This window comes from Galeopterus variegatus, unplaced genomic scaffold, assembly GCF_000696425.1.
Source record: "Galeopterus variegatus unplaced genomic scaffold, G_variegatus-3.0.2 Scaffold3, whole genome shotgun sequence".
NCBI classification, from domain to species: domain Eukaryota; kingdom Metazoa; phylum Chordata; class Mammalia; order Dermoptera; family Cynocephalidae; genus Galeopterus; species Galeopterus variegatus.
This window is the reverse complement of record NW_007726114.1, coordinates 1,899,816-1,922,764: the sequence shown is the minus strand read 5'-3', so window position 1 is coordinate 1,922,764 and position 22,949 is coordinate 1,899,816. Positions and strand designations below refer to the sequence as shown.

General features: G+C 50.6%; 2 protein-coding genes across 4 annotated transcripts in view; one reads left to right on the top strand and one right to left on the bottom strand.

The window, feature by feature from the left end:
* The window catches only part of MYH7B (myosin, heavy chain 7B, cardiac muscle, beta), a 45,220-nt gene extending 42,967 nt beyond the window's left edge, over window positions 1–2,253 (top strand). The window contains exons 34-40 of the mRNA XM_008571808.1: window positions 195–591; window positions 672–797; window positions 894–1,064; window positions 1,156–1,260; window positions 1,342–1,437; window positions 1,871–2,008; window positions 2,090–2,253. Coding sequence (XP_008570030.1) covers window positions 195–591; window positions 672–797; window positions 894–1,064; window positions 1,156–1,260; window positions 1,342–1,437; window positions 1,871–2,008; window positions 2,090–2,101 — 1,045 coding nt within the window. The 3' untranslated portion in view covers window positions 2,102–2,253. The remainder of the gene's footprint in view (window positions 1–194; window positions 592–671; window positions 798–893; window positions 1,065–1,155; window positions 1,261–1,341; window positions 1,438–1,870; window positions 2,009–2,089) is intronic.
* The window catches only part of TRPC4AP (transient receptor potential cation channel, subfamily C, member 4 associated protein), a 94,182-nt gene that overhangs the window by 19,922 nt on the left and 51,311 nt on the right, over window positions 1–22,949 (bottom strand). Inside the window, exons 9-19 of one of the 3 annotated variants that reach the window (XR_550426.1) lie at window positions 19,792–19,958; window positions 15,327–15,458; window positions 12,282–12,340; window positions 10,101–10,202; window positions 8,815–8,898; window positions 7,661–7,751; window positions 6,490–6,630; window positions 5,779–5,887; window positions 4,551–4,663; window positions 3,475–3,681; window positions 2,883–3,261 (exon numbers count right to left, since the gene is read on the bottom strand). Coding sequence is in view for 2 of the 3 variants with exons in the window: in XM_008572025.1 (XP_008570247.1) it covers window positions 3,124–3,261; window positions 3,475–3,681; window positions 4,551–4,663; window positions 5,779–5,887; window positions 6,490–6,630; window positions 7,661–7,751; window positions 8,815–8,898; window positions 10,101–10,202; window positions 12,282–12,340; window positions 15,327–15,458; window positions 19,792–19,958 (1,343 nt within the window). In the remaining variant the exon portion in view is untranslated. Of the gene's footprint in view, window positions 1–2,370; window positions 3,262–3,474; window positions 3,682–4,550; window positions 4,664–5,778; window positions 5,888–6,489; window positions 6,631–7,660; window positions 7,752–8,814; window positions 8,899–10,100; window positions 10,203–12,281; window positions 12,341–15,326; window positions 15,459–19,791; window positions 19,959–22,949 lie in introns of those variants that run through there. The other 2 variants (XM_008571946.1, XM_008572025.1) reach the window with 2 other exon arrangements.

Genomic DNA, 22,949 nt, shown 5'->3' with positions numbered 1-22,949 from the left:
CTCTTGTCCCTGTTGCTCTGATAGGCAACAGGCTGTCACAAAAGGCTTTAAACCAGGGAGGGACAACTCACTTGTTACCGAAATGGGCTCCTGTCCCCACCAATCCTTGAGTGTTTGTAACGGCAGGTGTGATGCCTGCACCCACCTGCGTCTCCCATGTGCTAAGGCGCCCCTTCCATCTCACCCTGCCATAGGCGCAACCACCAGCGGGCAGTGGAGTCCCTGCAGGCCTCCCTGGACGCAGAGACCCGGGCCCGCAATGAGGCACTGCGGCTCAAGAAGAAGATGGAAGGCGACCTCAATGACCTGGAGCTACAGCTGGGCCATGCCGCCCGCCAGGCCATGGAGGCACAGGCAGCCATGCGGCTGCTGCAGGCCCAACTCAAGGAGGAGCAGGCAGGGCGGGACGAAGAGCAGCGGCTGGCTGCCGAGCTCCGTGAGCAGGCACAGGCCCTGGAGCGCCGGGCTGCGCTGCTGGCTGCCGAGCTGGAGGAGCTGCGGGCCGCCCTGGAACAGGGCGAGCGCAGCCGGCGGCTGGCAGAACAGGAGCTGTTGGAGGCCACCGAGCGCCTCAACCTCCTGCACTCGCAGGTGGGGACGGAGAGTGGGGCCCACGGGGATGGGTGGGGTGGAGGCCCACTGGCCAGCTCTGAGACTCTGCTTCCCACTAGAACACGGGCCTTCTGAACCAGAAAAAGAAGCTTGAGGCGGATTTGGCCCAGCTGAGCGGGGAGGTGGAGGAGGCTGCCCAAGAGAGGCGGGAGGCCGAGGAGAAGGCCAAAAAGGCCATCACAGACGTGAGGCTGGGCCAGGGCTGTGGGGGGCCTGGGGCAGAGCCCAGAGGGACTTCCTCTGGGGCTGGCCACCTTCTGACCATGCCATCTCCTCTGCAGGCAGCCATGATGGCCGAGGAGCTGAAGAAGGAGCAGGACACGAGTGCACACCTGGAACGGATGAAAAAGACCCTGGAGCAGACGGTGCGGGAGCTGCAGGCACGGCTGGAGGAGGCAGAACAGGCCGCCCTCCGAGGCGGGAAGAAGCAGGTGCAGAAGCTGGAGGCCAAGGTGTGTGCGGCCCCTCCAGTCCTTTCCCCAGGCAGGGTGGGCAGTCTGAGGGCACACTAGGCCATCAGGCCCGTCCCCTGGCTGCCCGCAGGTGCGGGAGCTGGAGGCTGAGCTGGACGCAGAGCAGAAGAAGCATGCTGAGGCCCTCAAAGGGGTGCGCAAACATGAGCGCCGGGTCAAGGAGCTTGCGTACCAGGTGGGTGACAGGGTCTACCCTGGGGGCAGCCCTGGAGCTGGCTCCATCCACGCAAGTCCTAAGTCCCCTGTGCCTGCCCAGGCCGAGGAGGACAGGAAGAACCTGGCTCGTATGCAGGACCTAGTGGACAAGCTGCAGAGCAAGGTCAAGAGCTACAAGCGCCAGTTCGAGGAGGCGGTGAGTGCGCTGAGGACTGGGCACCTGGGGCCTACTACTGGCCAGCATGCCTGGGCTGGCCCAACTGGCCAGGTGAAGCATCAGCAGCAGGCTCCCTAAGGGGTGGCAGCTCCATCCTCCCAGCTCAGTGACCCACTGCCCATGGGGAGAAAGGTTTCTCACAGCTCCAGGAAAAGGCTAGACCTAGCTGTCTCTCGGAGTGCGCCCATGTGCTTTCCCCTCACCAGGGCTGGAGATGGCCTCTGATGGGCTGGGTTGGCTCGCAGGCGCCTTTCAAAGGAGTCTTAACTTCCTAATACCTGCCGCAGCTGCTGGTGAGGAGGGAGAACAGTAGTAGCAACAGAGCTGAGGACCAGAAGCCAGCTCCCTTCTGGGGATGGGGCAGGGACCAGAATGACCATCTCAGTTACCAAGGCCCTGTATGTGCCTCTAGGAGCAGCAGGCTAACACCAACCTGGCCAAATATCGCAAAGCCCAGCACGAGTTGGACGATGCAGAGGAGCGGGCAGACATGGCAGAAACCCAGGCCAACAAGCTACGGGCACGGACCCGGGATGCCCTAGGCTCCAAGGTGAGGGGTGGCATGGGGCACCGCCCTCTGCACGGGGCAGAGGAGGTGGTGCAGCTCACTTGGCCATCCCTCTTCCCTCAGCACAAGGAGTGACAGCCTGAGCCCCTGGCCTCTGAAGAAGGACATATGCTGTTTGTCTATCATTCACCTCCAGCTACCCAACCCGGATGTGTCATCTTTTCACCCCCATCTGCAGCCCCTCATCCTCCCCAAGACCCTGAATAAATGCCGCATCTGTAGCTCCAGCTGGTTTCCTTCTCCTACTTTGAAATTCGAGGGGGAGGTGAATTTCAATTTCACACAGGCCCACGGATAAAAGTCAGGTTCACAACAGTCATTTAAAATAAAGTTCTTTACTAGTCTCCATTTAATTGGTTTATTTGTTGTTAATAAATTGGCAACACAAGGAGGGGCTGAGAGTGAGCTCCCAGCCAGGCTCCTGTGTCTGGGCTCAGGCAGGAGATGCTGCCTAGGGCAGGCACAGCCACCCTGTGCCCCAAGGGATGGAGGGAAAAGGCCCCCCACTTCTGGGGTAACCCCTTGGGAAGAACACAGCGGCCAATGAGCAAACAGAACCAGAGGAGCTAAAGGAAAACAAGGGAGGGAGGAACAGATGGGCAGGCTTGCGGGAAGGCAGCATTCTCTCTCTGGTAGCCCCACCTCTGCCCAGGGCTCAGAAGCCTTTGCCTGGGTCCAAAGGCCAGGGACAGGGGAGGCTCAGCTCACAGACGGGGGGGCGCCCATATCTTCCTCCCCATCCCAGGACTGACAGACAAGAGACTGGGCAGGAGCTCAGACAGAGCTATTTTTAGGAGTCTCCCTAACTCTGGGTGGGCCAGGGCCCTGAAGGGTGGGTGGGCATGGTGTCCCTGTCCTCATCATGGGGATCAAGAGGGAACTGAGTCTCCCTAATGAACTGGGGCCCTCAGGCCCAGGGGCCAAGAGCTTCTAGGACTCTCCCTCCCACCAAGCCTGTACCTTTAGACCTGGGGCAGGCAGAGAGCAGCAGGGAGGTGGGAGTGAGGGGGTGGGAACAGGACAGGGTGTGTGGCACGTGTACCCATGCTCACCCACACTGGCCCCAGCCCAGCAGCCTCCTGAGGCCTGGCCCAGGGTCACTCCTCAGTGAAATCCCTGTCTATGTCCATGTAGGGCTCCTCGATGTAGCTGACAAGGGCAGAGGGTGACTGGCGGTCCGGGTTCAACAGGATGGACACTGTCTCCTTCCAGTATGAGAAGCTGATGCAGGAGCTCTGGGCAAAGAGAAAGGGGCTGGGGGTGCCTGGAAGACCCAGGTCAAGCCTGGCACCCCGTGGAGAGGGCCTTGGTAAGGGGACAAAGAGCTGCCCGCCACGTTGCCCAGGAGGGGACCATGCACCCCGGATGCCCTTCTGAGGGGCCCTGGGTCTGTGTGCCTGCTGACTACCCACCACCTGTTCCACCTATTCTGGGGGTGGGGCACTCACATTCTCCAGGCAGGTGCTGTCCTTGTCCTTGTGCAGGTAATGCTGCTGCCAGAAGCGCAGCAGGTTGTGGAAGTTGTTGAGCAGGAAGCCAGGATACTTCTTGCTATGCTCCATCCGCTGCAGCAGCCGCAGGTACAAGGGCAGCCGCTCTTTCCGTCGGGCCAGCATCAGGATCACCAGACTAGTGTTGAGGCAGCTGACATTCTCCTGCAAGGCCCCGGGCCAGCCATGGTTAGGTGTGTGCCTGTAGCCCCAGTGGCTTCTGGTGAACCTGGGCAGCCAACAGGCAGCAAGGAGGGTTGTCCTAGGCCCTGCATGGTTCCAGCAAAGTCCAGAGGCCACCCACTGAGCTGGCCCAACACAGCCCTGAGACAAGACTGGGGGGAAGGAGGAAAGCCAGCACCACCAGCATCCTGCCTGAGAACCCTACTGTTCCTCACGTCCACCCACCACCATCCCCACCCTGACAGCAATGACATCTGTCCTTATCCAGATCTCAGCTCAGGCATTGCTGCTTTTGGAAGATTTGATACCCAGACAGGGTTGGGTACACATGTTAGGTGCAGTAATCTCACTTTAAAACTTTCCCTCAGCACTAGACAGTGAGCCTCGGGAGGAAGAGTCTCTGTCTTGTCTGCTGTGCATCCCCTGGCCAGGGCCTAGCCTCAACAAACATTTGTTAGATGGCAGAGCAAAAGAATCACCTCTGAGAGGCACTAGTATTACCCACACCTCAGGAAAGAGGCGTGTGAAGCTCAGAGAAGGGAAGCTGCACAGCTGCTCAGTGAGGGGGCTGGGAGGCAATCTCAGGTCTAATTCCAATGGCTGGCACAGCAGGAGGGGCGGGGGACGTCGGACGCTGGGGAAAGGCAGGGAAGGACTGGAGTGGAGTTAGAAGAACACAGTGCCGATCTTGACTGTGACCTGGCTCAGTCTGTGACCTTAGAAGAGCTGGGGCTCAGGAGATGCACTTCTAGAGCGAGGGAGGGAGATGGAGACAGACGCTGGTGGCTCCAGGATGAGGGCAATCATGTCCAGTCTACCTTCCCCCACTGCCCGTCTGCTAAGCCTCTCACCTGGGTCAGCGTCTGTACGTGGATGATGTTGATGAGGCGGAAGAGAAAGGACATCTGCGTGGGCACCTGGGATATGTAGGCAAGCAGGCGACACTCGGACAGGACCTCAGCAACTGTGGAGGGAGGCAGAGATGTGAGCAGCGAGCTCAGGCCCAGTGGCAGGTCCACCTAGGCCTCTAGAAGAGCTCACCTTGAATCCTGCCTCTGTGAAGCTGGGAGCTCCTCACCACCAAAACAACAACAGAAGCAGGCTGCAGCAGGAAGAAATGATCTCCCGCTGTGCTGCCCCCAGGCTACGCCTATGTTCTCCCCAGAGCCCCCCGGGAGCTCCCCACCTTGTCCTGCAGAACCACGCTCAGGGAGCAGCCTCCCCAGCCTGGCTCCAGACCCTTGCTCCTCCATATTACACACAGTAGAGTTTTCCTGGGCAGGAAGACAGATCAACAACACTAAATTAAGAAAACAATGAAAAGGTTCGAGTCGTTTTCCAAAGTGCCTAACACTCTCAAGAGTGTCAGGCCCTGTCGGGACGCACTGTGCAGAGGGTCTGCTTCTTCCACTCGTGCCTGCCTCCCACGATATTGGGAGGAGGGGGCCACAGCTCAATGTACTCAAATCTGTGTGGCCATTCCCCTGAAATAGACTCTTTGGGGCAGAAAAAGGAGACGAATGGCTAAATTACCAAATGACAAGGAAACTTCTTGCTACCAATGACAATGATTGTGACAAGGGACAAGTATGTTTTTTGGTGGTAGGTTGGAAGGTCACACCTTGTGAGAATCTGCTAGATGCCATAGCCCCTCTCCTAGGAAAAAAAGTCCAAGTGTACATATGCGCATCAAAGTGTGTAAGCAACTCCAGGTGAGCTCAGACGCCCCCACCACGCCACAGGTCCTCCATGCCACCACTGCATGGGAGACTGAAAACAAAGCGCCCTATCTCATCCCAGGCAATCCCAGCCCAGAAGAGGAAGATGTTTTTTGTTTGTTTTTTGTATTTTGCTGGCAACAACGGTTTTCTTCCTTTACTAAAATGTCATACCTGCTTATTAAAGGAAGCATGAACAACAGAGAAAAGTCAAAGCAGCAAACGAAGCAAACCACCCAGAGAGCCACCACCTTGACATCAGCCACCCGGGTGTTTGCACATGTGGCTACTGCAGTGGTTCTGGTCTCCTTGCTGAGACTGCACTGTCACGCTGGACTGATCTGTCCTGGCTTTTTCCTACCTTTCATGTCCACCTGGTTTTCAAATCGGTCCAGCGAAAGAGTGACGCAGCGCACCAGCATGTTGGAGTCCACCAGGGAGCTGTTGATCTGCTTCAGGAACACCTGGAACTGGAGTAGAGCCGGAGCTGACGGGAGGCAGCAAGATGCTGCCCAGAGACAACCGTGGCCCAGGGTGGGCAATCACTGCAAGGGGTGCTGGCCTCTTCCACCCCAGCCCACTGCTTCACAGACAGGAAGACAGAGGTCAGACAAGCTGAGTGACCTGCCCTCAGCACCCAGCTACTAAGCAGCACAACCAGGAGCTCAGCCCAGCTCCTCTGCCACTCTGTCCAGTGGTTTTCCACTGCAGGGGGCTGGATTCCTCTAATGTTTACTTCAGCTAGTCTGAGCTGAGCTTCTGTCACATCCGCCCCTGTGAGCCTAACACACAAGGCCCAGTCCCTCCCTCCTAGGGCTCCCACCACGCCACCCACCACACAACAGTTTCACATCCCACCTGTTCCCACCCTCACTCCCTGCCCACAAGCAGCTGAGGTATTCCCAGTATCCCCAGGGTCTGGCACAGCACTAACGAATGTTTGCTAAAGACTGGCCACTGACTCCCCAGCATTCTCCAATTTTAAACCCACACCTGAAGACTGGCAGAACAGGGCTCTAAGATAACTTCTAGACAGTCCAGCAAACTTCACGGAGGCCTGGGTTAACCATACCTTTGCATCAGTGTTGATGTACTTATTGAATCTCTTGAAGGCATCAACATTGAACTTCATCAGCTCCCCCAGGAGGTCAAAGTAACTCTGGAGCACATCCCTTGACTTGCACTCGCTGTCCACAATGCAGTACAGGATGTGCTGGGGATGAGGAGGGCACAGGGTGAAGGTGTGAATGGGGCTGCCCCCACCTCTCTCTCCCCGGGGCCTGGCATGGAGCTCAGGCCCCACATCTGCTTTAAGCAAGCATCCAGGTCGATGGAACTTGCAGGCCTGTCTAGACTCTTAGCTGAGGATGCTGGTGGTGCCAAGGCCAGGTCCAGGTCCAACATGCCTCACCAGGAGAGGGGAACGGGTGGGCTATGTAGCACAATCTCTCACTTGCCCAGGGCTCATAGCTGAAGCCTCTAACCTGCTCTGTAGTCACCAAATGGCCAGAGCACTCAGCTCTCAGGCAAGGGGTACCATCTCCGGACCCAAGATCAGCCACTGTCCACACACAGAGGCCATTCAAGTAAATGAAGGACAGAGCTTGAGGGCACAGGACATGTTTTGACCCCATGGTTTGTCTTTGTGTTTATAAATGAAATTGTTTAAAGTTAAAACCCAAATCAATGAATTTTTATCAAGAACATAAAGCCAATTTAACTCCTTGATAAAGTTTTCTACAAGTTAAACTGTTTCCAACATTTTCCATTTTCATTTTCTTGAAGTTACATTGATTTGGATCAATTCTTTCCCATACGGACTTTACAACAATTTATGGGTCAGTTTCTCATCCATATCAATTTTTTCTAAAACCAATTATAACTTCAACTATTTTGCTCCCTCTCCTTTGTAAATTTTGCTCTTTCTGAAGGTCATTATTCAGTAAAGGAAAATTAACTTTTAGTCAGTATCAAAATATCCTCGGGGTCAAAAGGCCTTGCTGGACAACTCTAGACTCTTACCCTTCTGCACGGCCACCCCCTAAATCCCTCAATCACTTCTTGAACACCCATGGGAAATCCAGAGCTAGAAACCAGGGCAAACACTAGAACAATCTGCAGTGGCGTTTAAAAATGAGATTTCGTCTGCTCCTGATGAACTATTTAGGGCTCAGGACAGGAAAGCAATGTGTGGGGCCGCGGGGAGAATGGACACCCGACACCCTGGCTCCTCCAGGCCATACCTCCAGAAGGCCTCGCTTCAGCAGGAACATCTGGTCTGCATAGGAGGTGGTCCCTCGGAGGAAACTCTCCACAGCCCGGGCTTGCCAAAACCTGCGACCCAAATGTTGACCCCTGGCCCAGGTGGCTAAGGCTGCCCTCTTCCGGCCCATGTTCAGTTCCCAAGGGGTTGGGAGATGTTTGCTGCCTTTTCATGTATTCAACAGATATTTACTGAACATCTACCAGGCAATGGGCCTCACTCTAGCCCTTGGGGACACAGCACTAAGCAAAAGAATCCCCATCCTCCTGGAGGTAACAGCTCAATGGGGAATAGTCTTCTATCTAGGTCTGTCTGGAAGGGATTGTGTTACAGGGAAGATGGCATCTGGGACCAAAGCACTGGCTCTAGTGGGTCCCAGGTGAAAATACACTCTAGGCTTTGTCCTTTTAGAAGAAAGGAGGACATGGAATTAAGGGGCCAGGAATGTGTGAGGGAAGCTGATAGACATGTGTGGACAGGCCACTGAGCTCCATGTGATGGGCTGGTCTAGAGGAGAGGTGGCTGATGGTGACTGGCCCAGTGAGTACAGTGGGGCTCCATGATGGGGAGTCTGGACAAGGCAAGCTGAGGTGACAAGGGACCATTTGGGCACAAAGCCAACAGACAGCTCACACCCAGCCCTGATGGAATTCTTCATGTCCACTCCTTCAGTCACCCCTTGAGCATCCATGATGAGACTAAGGGACTCTGAGAAGGCCTCCCTGTCCACACCCACCCCCACCAGTCCCCAACAGGGGCAGGAGCTTTCCTTTGCTCCTGCAGCTCCTGGGCCAGATCCTGCATTGGAACAGGTTTCTCTTCATGCCTGTTTCCTACAACCCCAAGGAACTCCATGTGGGTAGGGCCTGGTACCCTGCTTCTCTTCCACCCATCTAGCACCAGCACAGAACAGGTGCCTGGTGAGCACTCGGGCTGTTCTTGGAACATACTGCAGGCATGCAGCAGCAGCAGCAGCAGCTCACACATCCCTGCCAAGTCAAGCCAGGGCGAGACGGTAGTCAAACCGCTCCTCCCCAGCAGTAACCGCCCTCCAGGGTGGGCGCAGGTAACTCAAGGAGAAACGCTTGGCTCCCGCACCCCTCAGAAGTGCCAGGTACCTGTCCTCAGACCCACCTGAAAGATGACTCAGCTGGTTCCTTCTTCATGACCTGCAGTAGACGAGTTAATAAGCCCCTCTTCCCATCACACACCAAACTCCTGAAATAAAAGACAGGGACATTGCTGGCCAATCTGGGAGGCTGACAGGGGCCTTAGGGCTGGGTCATTCTGCTGGCTTAGGTGGGTGAAAAACCACAGGGACATTTCCAAGTCTGCAGGATGCCCTCCTGCTCCACCTGGGACCAGGGCCCCCAGAGACTCCTGCAGTCACAGAAGTGAACAGCCAAGTGCACCCTCGCTGCATCTCAGGCCAGCTTTCCTGCCCCAAACCCAATAGCAAGAGGACAGAGGCACATCGAGAGTCAGACAGGGCTCAGAACTGCTGGAGGAAGGGCTGTTTACAGCAAAAATGAAACAGGCCATGACAGAATCTGCCAGATGGGGCAAGGTCTGGGCCAACAGGGTGGGGTCCACAGTACTCCCCGCCTGAGGTTCCTTTCCAGCTGGGCCTCGGACAAGTACCCATGCCTCCAGGCCTCAGCTTCCTGGTGTATGAAATAAAGGCAGCAGATGAGGAAGTGACTCAGGCGCCATCATGAGGGAAAAAAGATGGCCAAGCAGGCAGTGTCTGGGCCCTTAAACTCCATCTTCAAATAGAGCAGCTCTACTTTTATCCATTACACACATTAGGGCAGGACTGTGTACAATTCCATTTGAACAAAGAGTTCTGCTGCCTTAAAAAAAAGGATGGGAAATTATGGCTCCTGCTGCTTGGTAAAGTCTGCCCTATTCTGAATCCTGCGAGCCTGTCACCTCATCACCCGTCACCTCATCACCCTGCCTCAGAAGATGAGGAAATATAAGACAGGCAATGGGACTCAACTCTCGGCAGAGGATGAGAGGCCGAAAGGCCTGCTTTTGTCTGCTCTGCTTGGCTGCAGCTGCCCCAGGCAAGAAAAGAGCACATCAGCAAAGGCGCCATATGCACATGACAAGGGGAGGGCTGCAGAACACAGATGCCTCTGCAAGGTAATGTCTCCAAGCCTCTGCTCCCTCATCTGTAAAGTGGAGGTGATGATGGCACTTCCCTCCTAGGGCTGCTGTGAAGCTCACATGAGAAAATGAAGGTGACGTGCATCCACTGCCTGGCACACAGGAGCTCTCAGGACGTCACAGCTACGTATGAGCAAGAAAGGACACACGTGCACACCTGTGTGTGCCCATCTGTGAGCCCTGGGGCATGCAGGCAGCCAGGGTGGGTTGTGGCCAAAGCAGCAACCCCCCCCTCCCCCCCAGTTCACCTGTCAGTGTTGAGGACAGCTTCCACCTCGGGGATGTTGGCCTTGAGGGAGATGGCACTGAGTTCGTTCAGCTCCTGGTTGTTGAGTAGCAGGTACTTGTTCCTGAAACAAATGGATCGCATGGGGTGAAGGGCAGGAACTAGGCTGACAACTCAGCACTGGACTAGTGCAGGGAGCCTCCTGCCCATCTCCTGTGGAAAGAGAGAGAATGGAAGGATCCACCAGATGCCTTTCCCCAGGACCCCTCAGCCCCGAGCAGCCTTCTGAAGGAGGGCACCTGGGTGCTCAGGCTGTGGCCCACCCCTGCCTGCCACACTCACTAACGAGGCCCCTTCCCTTGGCACCTCCAGCCTTTCTTTTGCCTGGTAAAAATTTCTGCTTGATTTCTCAAAGGCACCTGACCTCAACATGTCCAGTCACACTTGTCGTTCTACTCCTTCCACCTGGCCCTACTGCAGCATTCCACCGGCCACAGTCAGTCACACAAGCAGAGGTGTGGTCAGCTGTGACCCCACCCCCTTCCCATCCAGGCCTGTCAGCACCCACGTCCTGTGCATGGCACCACCTTCCTAAATGGTCTCCCACAGGAATTGGGTCCTCACACAGCACCCAGAGTGACCTTCAGAAACAGTACTCTGTCATTCCTGTTTAAAACACTTCCACAGCTTCTTACTGCTTTAAGAATATATAAAATCCAGATCTGTGAACATGACCCACCAGACCCTGTGTGGTCTGGTGACTAATCACCTGTGCAGCCTTGCCCTGAGCCAAGCCCTCATCTCTCCCATCATCAGGCCACACTGGATTTCCTGAACACACTGCGCTCCCTCCCATAGGGGCTTCTGGCTAGAACACTCACCCTCTCAGACTGCCTTTTCACCCAACTGACTACCAGTGACCCTTCAGTGACAAGTTAATTCTGCAGGGAAGAGTGCTTGAGTGCCCTCTGGACAGGTCAAGACCCCTGTCAAACATCCTCTCACAGACCATGCTCCTTTCCCCCCAAATGCCATCTCCATTTGTCCCCACACACCCACTGGTGAAGTTCTCTGATGAATGTCCCATCTCCCTTCCCAGACTGTACCCTCCATGAGAGCACGGCCGTGGCTGTTTCATTCACCAGTGTATCCCCAGAGAAGTGCTCAGATTTGAGTCTGATGAAAGCTAGGGACCCATCTCCTCAGGGGAAAAAATTGTACTTCCATAAACTACTACTGCCTTCTTTCAGAAGGTTTCCATACTTTCTGGAGCTTCTATATGCCCTGCAGCCAGAGAACCTCTCAAAGAGGATGGTCAGGCATGATCAAGAGGGGAGTTGCAAAGTAGAGGCTTCTGAGGCCACATCTGTCCTCAGGCATTTTCTGTTAGCTTAACAATGTTTCAAAAGAATTTATTTATTTTTTTTGGCAGACCCTCAACCTTGGTGCTATCAGCACCATGCTCTAACCAAGTAAGCTAACTGGCCAGCCTATAAACCAGTATTGAAAAATCAGAACTTTTCACATAAATCTTAAATTCTGGCTTTCCTTGCCAGGAGGAAATCAGAAGCTGTGTAACAGTGGGCCCAGTTTCCCATACACCTGCAGCTGGCTGGAGCTGAGCAGTGGCGGCATATTGTTTCAGTTCGCCAAGGTCTTCACCACCCCCAGTGCCCCAAGGTCAAGGGTCAGCTGCTCTTCACCCCTCCCTGCACTCTTTTCCTTATAGCAATCATTTTCCTGTACATTCTCCATCACAGGCTGAAAAACAAAAAATGAGAGGGCAGAATGTAGTCTGAGAAAAATGGGAGAGATGCCTTGTGGAGGCAAAAAATGCCCCCTGTGTTCAATAAGCAAACACTCAGCCAGCTTTGCCTGTCTGAGGTTCCTGCCAGCCCCTGTGAACAGCCAAGCTGTCCACTCCTGGTTCAGAGGGACAGTCTTCTGAGAGGGGCACTGATGCCAGGTGTAAGAAGAGGCCAACAGCTTCCATGCTTACTTTTTAGGGTGGCTGTGAAGGCTAAGGGAAAGCTCAGCACAGGGCCGGCACAAAGGAAGGGCTGGAAATATGGCAGCTCTTATTACAGTGTCACACCAGCCCCCAGATCCTCCTCCTGAGCTGAGGTCAGTGACTGGACAAGGGAAGAGAGGCCTTTGGAAGACAGCCTGACAGCTCTTCTCATAGGGACGTGTTCACACTTACTCGTGGTGGTCGCTGAAACTCTGGAGAAGCCTCAAAAACTGTATCTTCAAGGTGATGTCCTAAAATACACATGTATCCTCAAGGTTAAAATCACAGTCACAACGTTACAAAATAAAACAAAATAAATCAACTCTGTGAGAGTCTGGGCAAGTCACTTTGCTTCTTGTACAATAAAGACTTTTCTTTAGTTTGAAAACCATTTTTTGACTTCCACATCTAGCCAACAGCAGATTAAGTTTATGCGGAATCTTCCTGCTAAAAACATCCCAGCATATTGGATAAAAAATAACTAAAATTCTTTGAAATGTGAGGTTAAGTTCATAAGAAAGCAAGGGAAATCCATAAGAATGAGAAATGAAAGGATCGAATTCAGAACAGAGAGCTAGGAGCTGATGCTTGCAGCTGTGGAGAGGTGGAAACAAGACCTAGTCACACGAGCTTGGGTGTGAATGCTCTGCAGGGACCAGACAGAGCTTCAGGCCATGTAAAGCCTGGGGAGCATGTACACCTGATGAAAGGAGGGTTAGAAAGACCTGACATATCAGTGCAGGGAGCTGGCAAAGAAGTCTGGCTTTAGGGTCTGGACTCCCCACCCAAAACCCAGGCACACTGCCAGTACCTTGGGGCCCCGCCCAGGGGCCGGGGGCATCGAGCTGGGGACTGGACCCCCCCCCCACAATCAGGCACACTGCCAGTGCCTCGGAGCCCCGCCTGGGGGCCTGGGGCAGGGAGCCGGGGCCTGGAACCCAGGCACACCACCAATGCCAAGGAGTATGCCAAAAACATCACCTTCATGTGGATGGCCCACCACAGCCACCACAGTAACCATAGCTACTGCGAAAGTGGCTAGATGTCACAACCACCACGCAGATGGTCCGCCAGCCACTGGAGTGCATTGACACAAGGAGAGTCACCAGCAGAAACCAAATAAAAGAATAGGATCTCTCTCTCCACAAAGCCCATTCCAGAGTGACAGAAGAAGCATCTGCTCTGTGATAATATTTGGGGACCTGAACACACCTTTCAGCACTGGACAGATCATCTAGGCAACAAACCAACAGAGTAACCATTACTCTTTCAGAGGGAGAGAAGAAATCTACGGTTACCAGTGGTGGGAGGGGGGAGGGAGAGGGGTATAGGGAGAGATTGGACAAAGGGCATAAAGAATAAGTACAATTTGTAACATATACATACTAGTAATATTGATTTGATCAACGTATGTCAAAAACGAATCCCAAAAATATGTATAATCAATTATGATTCAATAAAAATAAATAAATAAGTAAATAATAAATAAGTAAAACTGGCACACCACAAAATAAAATAAATAAATAAATAAATAAACAAAAAAGAAGCCTGGCTCTGCCAGGGTGCTGCTGGCAGCTGGAGGGGAACCTTCCAGAAGTAGAAACCCTGGGCTCATACTACCAGAGTGGCAGGGCCAAGACACTAAATGTGGAAACTGACCTTGGGACGGTTATACCCCTTGAAGTACCTGGCAGACAAAGCAAAAGTACCCTGTAGAAATACTTCCAGGTGGGCTGGCCCATTATTTCAGTTGGTTAGAGCACAGTGTTATAACATCAAGGTCAAGGGTTTGGATCCCTGTATTGGCCAGCCACCAAAAAGAGAGAAAGAAATACTTCCATGGCCAATGCTACACAGGTACCCACAGGGGAAACAAGCCCCACTGAAGGAGGCCTCTCTGTAAAAGTTACAAAACAGGAGGCAACACTCCAACCTGAGTGTCTGAAGACCCAAACACAAGCATTAGTAACCCATAAGCAATTGAAAGAGAACCTAAGAAAGTATGTTAAGGGGCCGGCCCGGTGGCGCACTGCTATAGTGCGCTGCTTGGGAAGCGCGGTGGCGCTCCTGCCGAGGGTTCGGATCCCACATACAGACCGGCTGCTCACTGGCTGAGCGAGGGGCGGGAGCAACACCGAGGGTTGCGATCCCGTGGCCGGTCCCGGTCCGGTACGGGCGCGACACTGAGGGTTGCGATCCGTTGCCGGTCACGAAAAAAAAGACAAAAAGGAAAAAAAATAAAATAAAATAAAATAAAATAAAAAGAAAGAAAGTATGTTACAAATGACTAAAGAGAAACATTCAACAGAAGAAAGACAAGACATTAACATGATGAACAAAGACTAAGTAAGCAGTTTTTAAAAAAGAGCCAGACAGTATGTCTGGAAATGAAAAATACATTCACTTGAAGTTAAAAACTCAAATGGATGGACTGAAAGACAAATCTGACAAGGCTAAAGAGAAAAATGGTAAAGTGGAAGACAGGGCACTGAGGAATGTCTCCAGAACACAGTGCAGAGATTGGGGCCCTTGTCCCTGGCACTAGCCTACCCTCCTTTTTGCAAGAAAACAAGGGCTTAGGTAGTCAGCAACTCATTCAAGCTCTCCCAACAAGGTGAATGGCACACACGCCTTCTGAGTCCCACCTCAGTGCTCTCTCTAGAGTACTATAAGAGTCGCAAGACAGAGACAAGTCCTTGGTCCCCAAAACACAAAGCATCCCAAAGCCCTCCCCACCCCCACCTTTTTTTAATTGTTGACTGGCCAGTAGGGGATTCAAACCCTTGACTTTGGTGTTATAACACCATGCTGTAACCAACTGAGCTAACTGGCCTGCCCCCAAAGCCCTTTTTTGACGTAGACCATTGGTGGTGTGTGGTTCTAGGAGGCAAATCTCGTATCAGTGGATGTAAATTAAAATGTGATAGAACATGGAATAAGGAACAACTTGTTGCTAGGTAATGGACTGGATAGCCCTGGATAGCCCTATCCTAGAGGTGTACAAGGAGAAGCTGGCTGGAAGGCCCTAGGCAGGAACACTTTAAAAGGCATTTCTGCAGAGGTAGAGGGGCTGGCTCAGATCCTCGCCCAAGGTAGCTTTCCACTGGGAGGATTATAAAACATGACTCTTAGTTTCCGCTCTACTCCCAAAGAATGAGAGGTCAAAAGGTCAGCAGCAGTTGAAACAACTACTCCTAGCAAGTAATGCCCCATTTGTTCCCAGGGTCTCTTGCTTACCGGGCTACAGTCACAGTTCTGATTGTGACCGTGTAGGACAAGGGCAGATGCTGAATGTTTCCTCCAAATCAGCTTGTCGAACAAATTATTGAGTCCGGGAATCAACTTGAACTCAGCAATCATTCTGTGAACCTGGACGGGGAAGAAAGGGAAAAGCATTAAAACAAATGTGCTTCAAAGATCTAGCAAAGCTTGGTGCTCAGCACATACAATAACGATCCTCAAGATGAAGAAAGCAATAGTCAGTTTGGAGTACTGAGATTTAAAGAAAACATCCACACATATCCTACGCCCCACTACACACAAATATACGTTTAAACTTTGCTCATTAATGCTCACAATAATCCTACAAGCCATACCATTGTAGGTCCTATGTTAAGAGCACGAGTTTTGGATTTGGATAGTCCTGGGTTTGACTCGCATCTCTGCCGTGTGTGAACTTGGTAACCTTAAGCAAGTTCCTTAGCATTTGTTTCCTCATCATATTGTTAAAATGAAAATACCCCTCATGTTTCACACTAGGACAAATTTCAACTGGAGGCAAGATACAAAGATTAAAAAATGAAACTCTAAGGAGCCTAGAAAAATCTATATGAAGACTTTTTTAAAAAAAGATCTAGGGGCCGGCCCGGTGGCGCACTGGATAGTGCGCCGCTTGGGAAGCGCGGCGGCGCTCCCGCCCAAGGGTTCGGATCCCACATACAGACCGGTTCCCGCTCACTGGCTGAGCGAGGCGTGGGAGCAACACCGAGGGTTGCGATCCCGTTGCCGGTCCCCGGTCCGGTACGGGGGCAACACTGAGGGTTGCGATCCGTTGCCGGACACGGAAAAAAGACAAAAAGACAAAAAAAAAGATCTAAAAGTGGGAAAGCCTTTCTAAAGGATTATACTAAACCTAGATGCCAAAAAAAGATTGATTTCAATCACACAAACCTTTTAAAATTCTACATGGCAAAACTCACAATAAACAAAGTCACAAATCAAACACAACAGACGGAGAACATATACTGCCTACTTATGTCACAGGTGAAGAGCTAATTTCCTTTATAAGGAGTCCTAAAAAGTCTCCTAAACAAAAAGGCCAACCCTACAGAAACAAATGGACAAAGGATACAGACAGGAAAATAAAATAGGTTCCTGAATATATAAAAAGAGCTCAACCTCACTTATAATACTAAAAGAAATTCAAATCCCAACCGATTTTTTACTTTTTCAGATTGGCAAAGATGACAGAGTTGTATAACTGTGTTGGTGACCTGGGCATCAGGCACATTACATTTACACACCTCTGGGGAGAGGACAGACTGGTGCTACCTGCACAGGGAAAACGGTCTTGCAACATCTCTAAAAATTATAAATCCACATTCCTGCTGACTAGCAATTCCACTTTTAGGAATTTATTCTCAGACAGATCCATATAACCACTAAATAACATATTTACAATGTTACTCACAGCAGCATTATTTGTAACACCAAAAACCAGACATAACCTAAACTTCCATCAATGGGGATTACTTAAATAAATTATTGTACACCCACTCAGTGGGATACAGGGCACCAGTAAAAAAGAATCAAGGTCTCCTACATGAGTGAACTGAATAATAACTAAGACATAATATTAAGAAAGCAAGTGTGTACATGATCCATTACTGACTGAGTAAAAAAAGAGAGGGATATATTTGCTTTAATCAGCATAAAATGTCTCTAGAAGACTACTAACACTAATAACTGGTAAAATTAGCTGCTTCATAGAAGAACCAGAATGTCAAAGATCAGAGTTAAGAAAGGCTCCATTGATAATAATTTATATCTTTTTAAATAGAACAATGGGAATTAGTTGCCTATTATCATTTTTTATATAATGTAAAACAAAGCTATCACTACCCCTTCTCAGGGATGCTGTAAGGATAAAGTCAGGAAATGTCCGTAGAGGCCTGGGCACAGCACCAGCGCTCCATTACAAGGGGGAAGGCAGCTCTACAAGAGCAGCCGGGCACGGTCAGTGGGGAAAGTGCCAGCTACCTCAGGTGTTCTGACCCTAAAGTCTGCCCCTTCCAGTCCGCCACAGGCATGCATTTATCTTGCAGGACTGGAACCTGACAAATACATCCCCTGCAGCGTGCATTCCCATGGACCTTTTCTTTGGACACAGAAGTCACAGCCTCTGGCCACTGTAAGATGCATAAGCAGCCCAGAACCTGTCAGACGGAGGCCTGAAGTGAAACAACGTCTGCTCCTCTGCTCAGCCTGGGTCTACCTTGCCTTGCTTCACTGGGTGTGGGGACGTGGGATGTCACCTGTGGCAGTCACCAAGCTGTGTGCCTTCCTGTCTCACTCCAAGGAACCCTAAATCCTGCCCATGACACACAGTTACAAAAAGTTGACACTACAATGGCCCCGAAAGTTCATCTAGTCCAACCGCCTCATTGCACAGACTAGAAACCCAGGCTCAAAGAGAGTAGCTGGGAAAAGCAGGGCCTTCTGAGGCAGACTTGGACCTGACCCTGGGTCTCCTGAAATCCAGGTCAGTGCTTAGGTTTGAAGTTTCTACCATTTTCTCTTGAAAATACCAGCTTCTTCACCTGCAGAACAAATTTTATTTGTCAAATGCATTATTCCTACCCTCAGGTCCAGCCCCTTAGCTTGCTCTACAGTAGGATGGTGGGAAAGCAGGCAAGCAGGCAGAACAAAGTACCAGTCTACCTCGGCAGGCAGGCGGGGAAGAGCTCAGCTTTGGAGTCAGGCAGCCCTGGGTTCACTATGACCCCGGGCAATGTTCTTCTCTGAATCCAAGTCCCTTGGTAGAAAATGCGGGACAATGGAGCTGATGAAAGGGCTCAAATGAGGTAATGCAGAGGAAGCTTAGGGTATTGAAAAAAAAAATGACAGTTATATTGACTATTTTCATTAGCACCGAGGGAACTTAGGCATTTGGGGAGCAATTCCAGTCTTGTGATTTCAATTTGGCCAAGACTGGTCAGAGAACTTGGCCCAACTGCACGTTAACAAGAAGGCCACTTCAAGGAGGAAGACTTCTATGAGGCCAGGCCAAGGAAACCCTTCCTCTTGCTCCCCAGTCTAGGCAGGATCTGTGAATCCATGTCTCCGTAGCACCTGGCATACAGCAAGAACTCAGTAAATGCTGACTGTGCTGATGAAAATGTGCTGCTAGAACACTGGTTCTCAGTGGGGCATGATTCGAAGGCTACTGATGGTCCCTTCCCAAGGAAGCAGCACTGTAATCATAGTTGAACTAAAGACCACAATGACTCATAGCAACTTGGCAACAGGAAGGCTCAGGGAACAGGGAGCTGTGTGGTGAGGTGAAAGAAAAAGGAGGCAGGGCAGCACAGTTGAAATCCTGGCTCTATCAAGGCCTGCCCACTGAGAGCAGGGCCCACTCTGTACCCTGGCCTTCTCAAACATAAAGTACAAGGAGAGGGGATCACCCCCCTGTTGTATAACTTACTAAATACCAGAAAATTCAAAGATGAATAACTGTGAAAGTGTTTCAAAAAAGTAAAAGCACTTAAAATATGGAAGCCATCACTACTTTATTATTTTTTATAACAAACATTTTATACCAAAGGAAGGTCCACCAACGCTGTGGACACTGATGCAGGATCTCATCCAGTGTCTTGGTTTTAAATACCACCTGTATGCTGAGAACTCCCAAAGCTACATCTCCAGCCCTGACCTCTCCCCAATTCCAGCTGCAGGTAATCCCACTGCCAATTTTTTTTTTCCCTTTTTGTCTTTTTTCGTGTCCGGCAACGGATCGCAACCCTCAGTGTCGTGCCCGTACCGGACCGGGACTGGCAACGGGATCGCAACCCTCGGTGTTGCGCCCGCACCTCGCTCAGCCAGTGAGCGAGAACCGGTCTGTATGTGGGATCCGAACCCTCGGCGGGAGCGCCGCCGCGCTCCCAAGCGGCGCACTGTAGCAGTGCGCCACCGGGCCGGCCCCCCACTGCCAATTCTAATAGACACCTCAAACCTACCTTGCTCAAAACTGAACTCCTCACTTCCTCCCTAAGCCTGCCCCTCCACTCCTTGCCCACCAAAGCTAAAAACCTTGGGAGTCATCCAAAACTCTTCCTCTCTCTCACTGACATCCACACCAAAGAATCAGCAAATCCTATCTGCTCTACCTTCAAAATATATCCAGAACACAACTTCTCAGTCATCAGCCCTTTAATCTTCATGTTCCTGAGGTAAGCTGTCCACCCCTGCCCTGTGTACTGATGCTGTCTAGAAATGCTGCCCACAGCAAGGTACAGTGGAAACACTCCACATGTCTCCTAATGTGTAAAACAGAGAGAAGAAAAACCACCCCTATGCTTTGCTGGGCCAGAGAGAGTGCCATTCTGAGAGAAGGCCCAATGGAGCACCGAGCATGCCACAAGCATCCAGGCAGCACTGGCTCCTGGCTCCCGCGGTTCTGAGATGTTGGGGAGGGGCCCACCTGGTTTCGCTGACGCCCCATCAGCAGCACACAGAGGACATAGAGCACTTCCAGTTTGTACATGATCTCATGCATAATCTTCATTGACTGGGGCAACTGCGTCCTAGTTGAAGTGTGAGGCAGGCCATTCTCCTCAGAAGCTCCTGGAGGAGGGAACACAATGGAGGCTGACACAGCCACCAGGAGAGAGGGTTGAGTTGTGGCTTGTGAGGAACACATTCCTGCCCCTCAACCCTGTGCTGAACAGACTTGAGGTAACAGAGCCACTAAACTGGGCCCTGGGCCCTGAGCCGGCGGCAGAAACTTTCAAAGCTGCAAAACTCCATGTAAACCCCCAGGAGCCAGGTAAGCTTAGACACTTAGAGAAGTGGACTCTGCAGTTCTGTTTTCTCGTCAGCTTTAACATAAAGTAAAAAAAGTATTCTGACACAGCCAATGCCATCACATAACCCATCCCCTGCCCACTTACTCCTTTCTCCCGCCACCAACCAGCCTCCCCAGAAAGTGTCCAGACAGATGCATGACAGCGAACTGTGTGGAACTTTCTTCAGGTCACAAATGACTCTGAGTACTTGGTTCTTCTGCCTAGGTCCCATAAGGGGACACTGCTGAAAGCCTGAAAGTGATCCTTCTTGAAGATTTTCCCACTTTTCAAAAAAGACCCATCTAAAGTTTTCTAAGGCTCAACTTTCTGAAGCAGACTGGGTATCACAATTGATATTAACCATACAGATGAACATATTATTGATGAGCAGATTTTCATTTTACCCAATCTCATTATTACTAACAACTGCAGATAAGTCATATTTACGGGACACTTGATACATGTCAGGCATTTGTACTTTAAGCTCTAGGTAACCCATCTCTTTTACTCTACTGCCCAGTTAACAAGAAAACTCTGTGGGTCATCAGGCCACACTGGTGTCCACTCTCAGGAAGCTAGGAGCATAAAGTGATGAAGACTGAGGGCTCTGGAATGATGACTCACTGGCTGTGTGAAGCTGGACAAGTCCCCTTATCACTAGGCCTTAGACTGCTCTGTGCTGCTGCAGCAGACAATGAGAGTTACTGTGAGGACTCAATGGGAAAACAAGGAAAGCCCAGCACCTGACTCTTGGGAAGCCTCAGTCACTATTAAGTCCCTATTATTTTAATAGGGCACTGGCAGAGTCAGGAGATGTTCGGTGACCTGAGGAGTTACTACCCTTCAGTTTCTTCATCTTTAGGGCGAAAGGATGAGTCAGTAACTGCTAAGGTCCTTTCAAGCTCCTACTGGAACTACTGCCCTGGAGGACTTTTGCAAAGGCCAGAATGGTGTGGTATAGAGCAGTGGTTATCAGATATATTCGCATGAGGACCATCCAGAAGACACGGTGTTTTCTGTGGGATATCACGACCCAAGAACTAAGCTTATCTTGCTCTACAGACTTGGAACTATTTTTCTAATCATATTATATCACATCACATATCACAACCCTGGAAGACAAGTTGCTGAATGAAGCAGGACCAAGAGGCGGCATGGCACAGTAGTTAAGAGCACAGACTTTGGAGCCAGATTGCTGGCTTTGAACCCCATTCACTAGCAAGCTGGCCTTTGGTGAATTAGTTGACCTTTCTCTGCTTCCAGTAGCCATCCTCATCTATAAAACAGCGATAAGGACAACAGTATGTACCTGTAAATGTTGTGAAGATTCAAGGAATTAACATATTGAAAGTATTTAGAATAATGCCTGGCACATACAGGCAACACATAAGTATATGTTAAATAGAAGTAAAAAACTATCTCAAAGGTTTTGTTTTTCTTTTCTAAGTTTTTTGGTGGCTGGCCAGTTCTAACTCGAAGTATTTCTGCTAACGCTTGCTTGCTACTTGTTTTCTTTGCAACCTGAAAGCTCTTATGGCAACAAAAGTGGCAGTGGGCAGAAACTTAGGAAAAATTTACCTAAGAAAAATCTAATTGAGAAAATTCTATATATACACGTATATTTTCCTGCACCTTGAGAGAAAAACCATAACTACTCAATCTCCATGTTGGGACTTCTTGGCCCAGCTCCCAGAATGGTCGAAGAGTTAATTGAATTGTGCAAGGACTCTTAAGAACCATCATGCAGAGGCCTGCCTCTGCTCTGTGTTGGCTGTGTGACCTCTGTGCCTCAGCGTCCTCATCCCCGAGCTCAGGGAGCTCCAGGGAGGACTTCAGGTGAGCATGTCTACGGAAGGAGCAGGTGCAGTGTGTGACACACAAGCCCTCCTCAGTAACAAACATCGGTGGAGAAAGAGACACAGGCAGCTCAGACTCTTCCCCAAGTCACTGCCAACTTTTGGTACCTGGCTTGCACAGGCCTGACAAACTTTGAAATAAATATTTTCAAGAAACGGTCTCCAAAGCAATAGCCAGAGCTTAGCAACAAGATCATCCCCAAGGATGAGGGTGGGAAAACTAGCTCAAGAGGCCTGCTCTTCCCTCCCAATTTCTTCAGTTCTGCAATACTGATTCAGGTGGTCACCACTCTCATATGTCTGCACTGCACTCCACTTTCTGGGGCCTACTCAGGACTCGCCACTTTTTTTTTTTTTTTTATTAGCTTTGAGCTACAATTCACATTCCAAACAATTCACCCATTTAATTAACCACAATTCAGTGGTTTTTAGAATATTCATAGAGTTGTGTAGCCATCACCACAATCAGTTTTAGAAAATCTTCATCATCCCAAAAAGAAACTTTGTACACATCAGCAGTCACTCCCTACTTCCCACCAAACCCCTCAGCCCCAGGCAACCACTAAACTACTTTTTGTCTTTATGGAGTTGCTTATTCAGGACGCTTCATAGAAATAAATTCACATAATATGTGATCTTTTGTGACTGTCTCTTTCACCTGGCCCATTGTTTTCAAGATTTATCCATGTTGTAGTAGCATGTGTCATAGGAATTTCATTTTTTTACTGCTGAAAAATATTCTATTGTATGAATATATCACATTCTGTTTTATTTGGGATGTTTCCATATTTTGGCTGTTATGAATATGTTGCAATGTACATTTGTGAACAAGTTTTTGTGTAAACCTATGTTTTCATTTCCCTCAGGTACATACCCAGGAGTAGAATTTCTGGATCATATGATAACTGTATGTTTAACCTTTTGAGGAAATGCCAGAA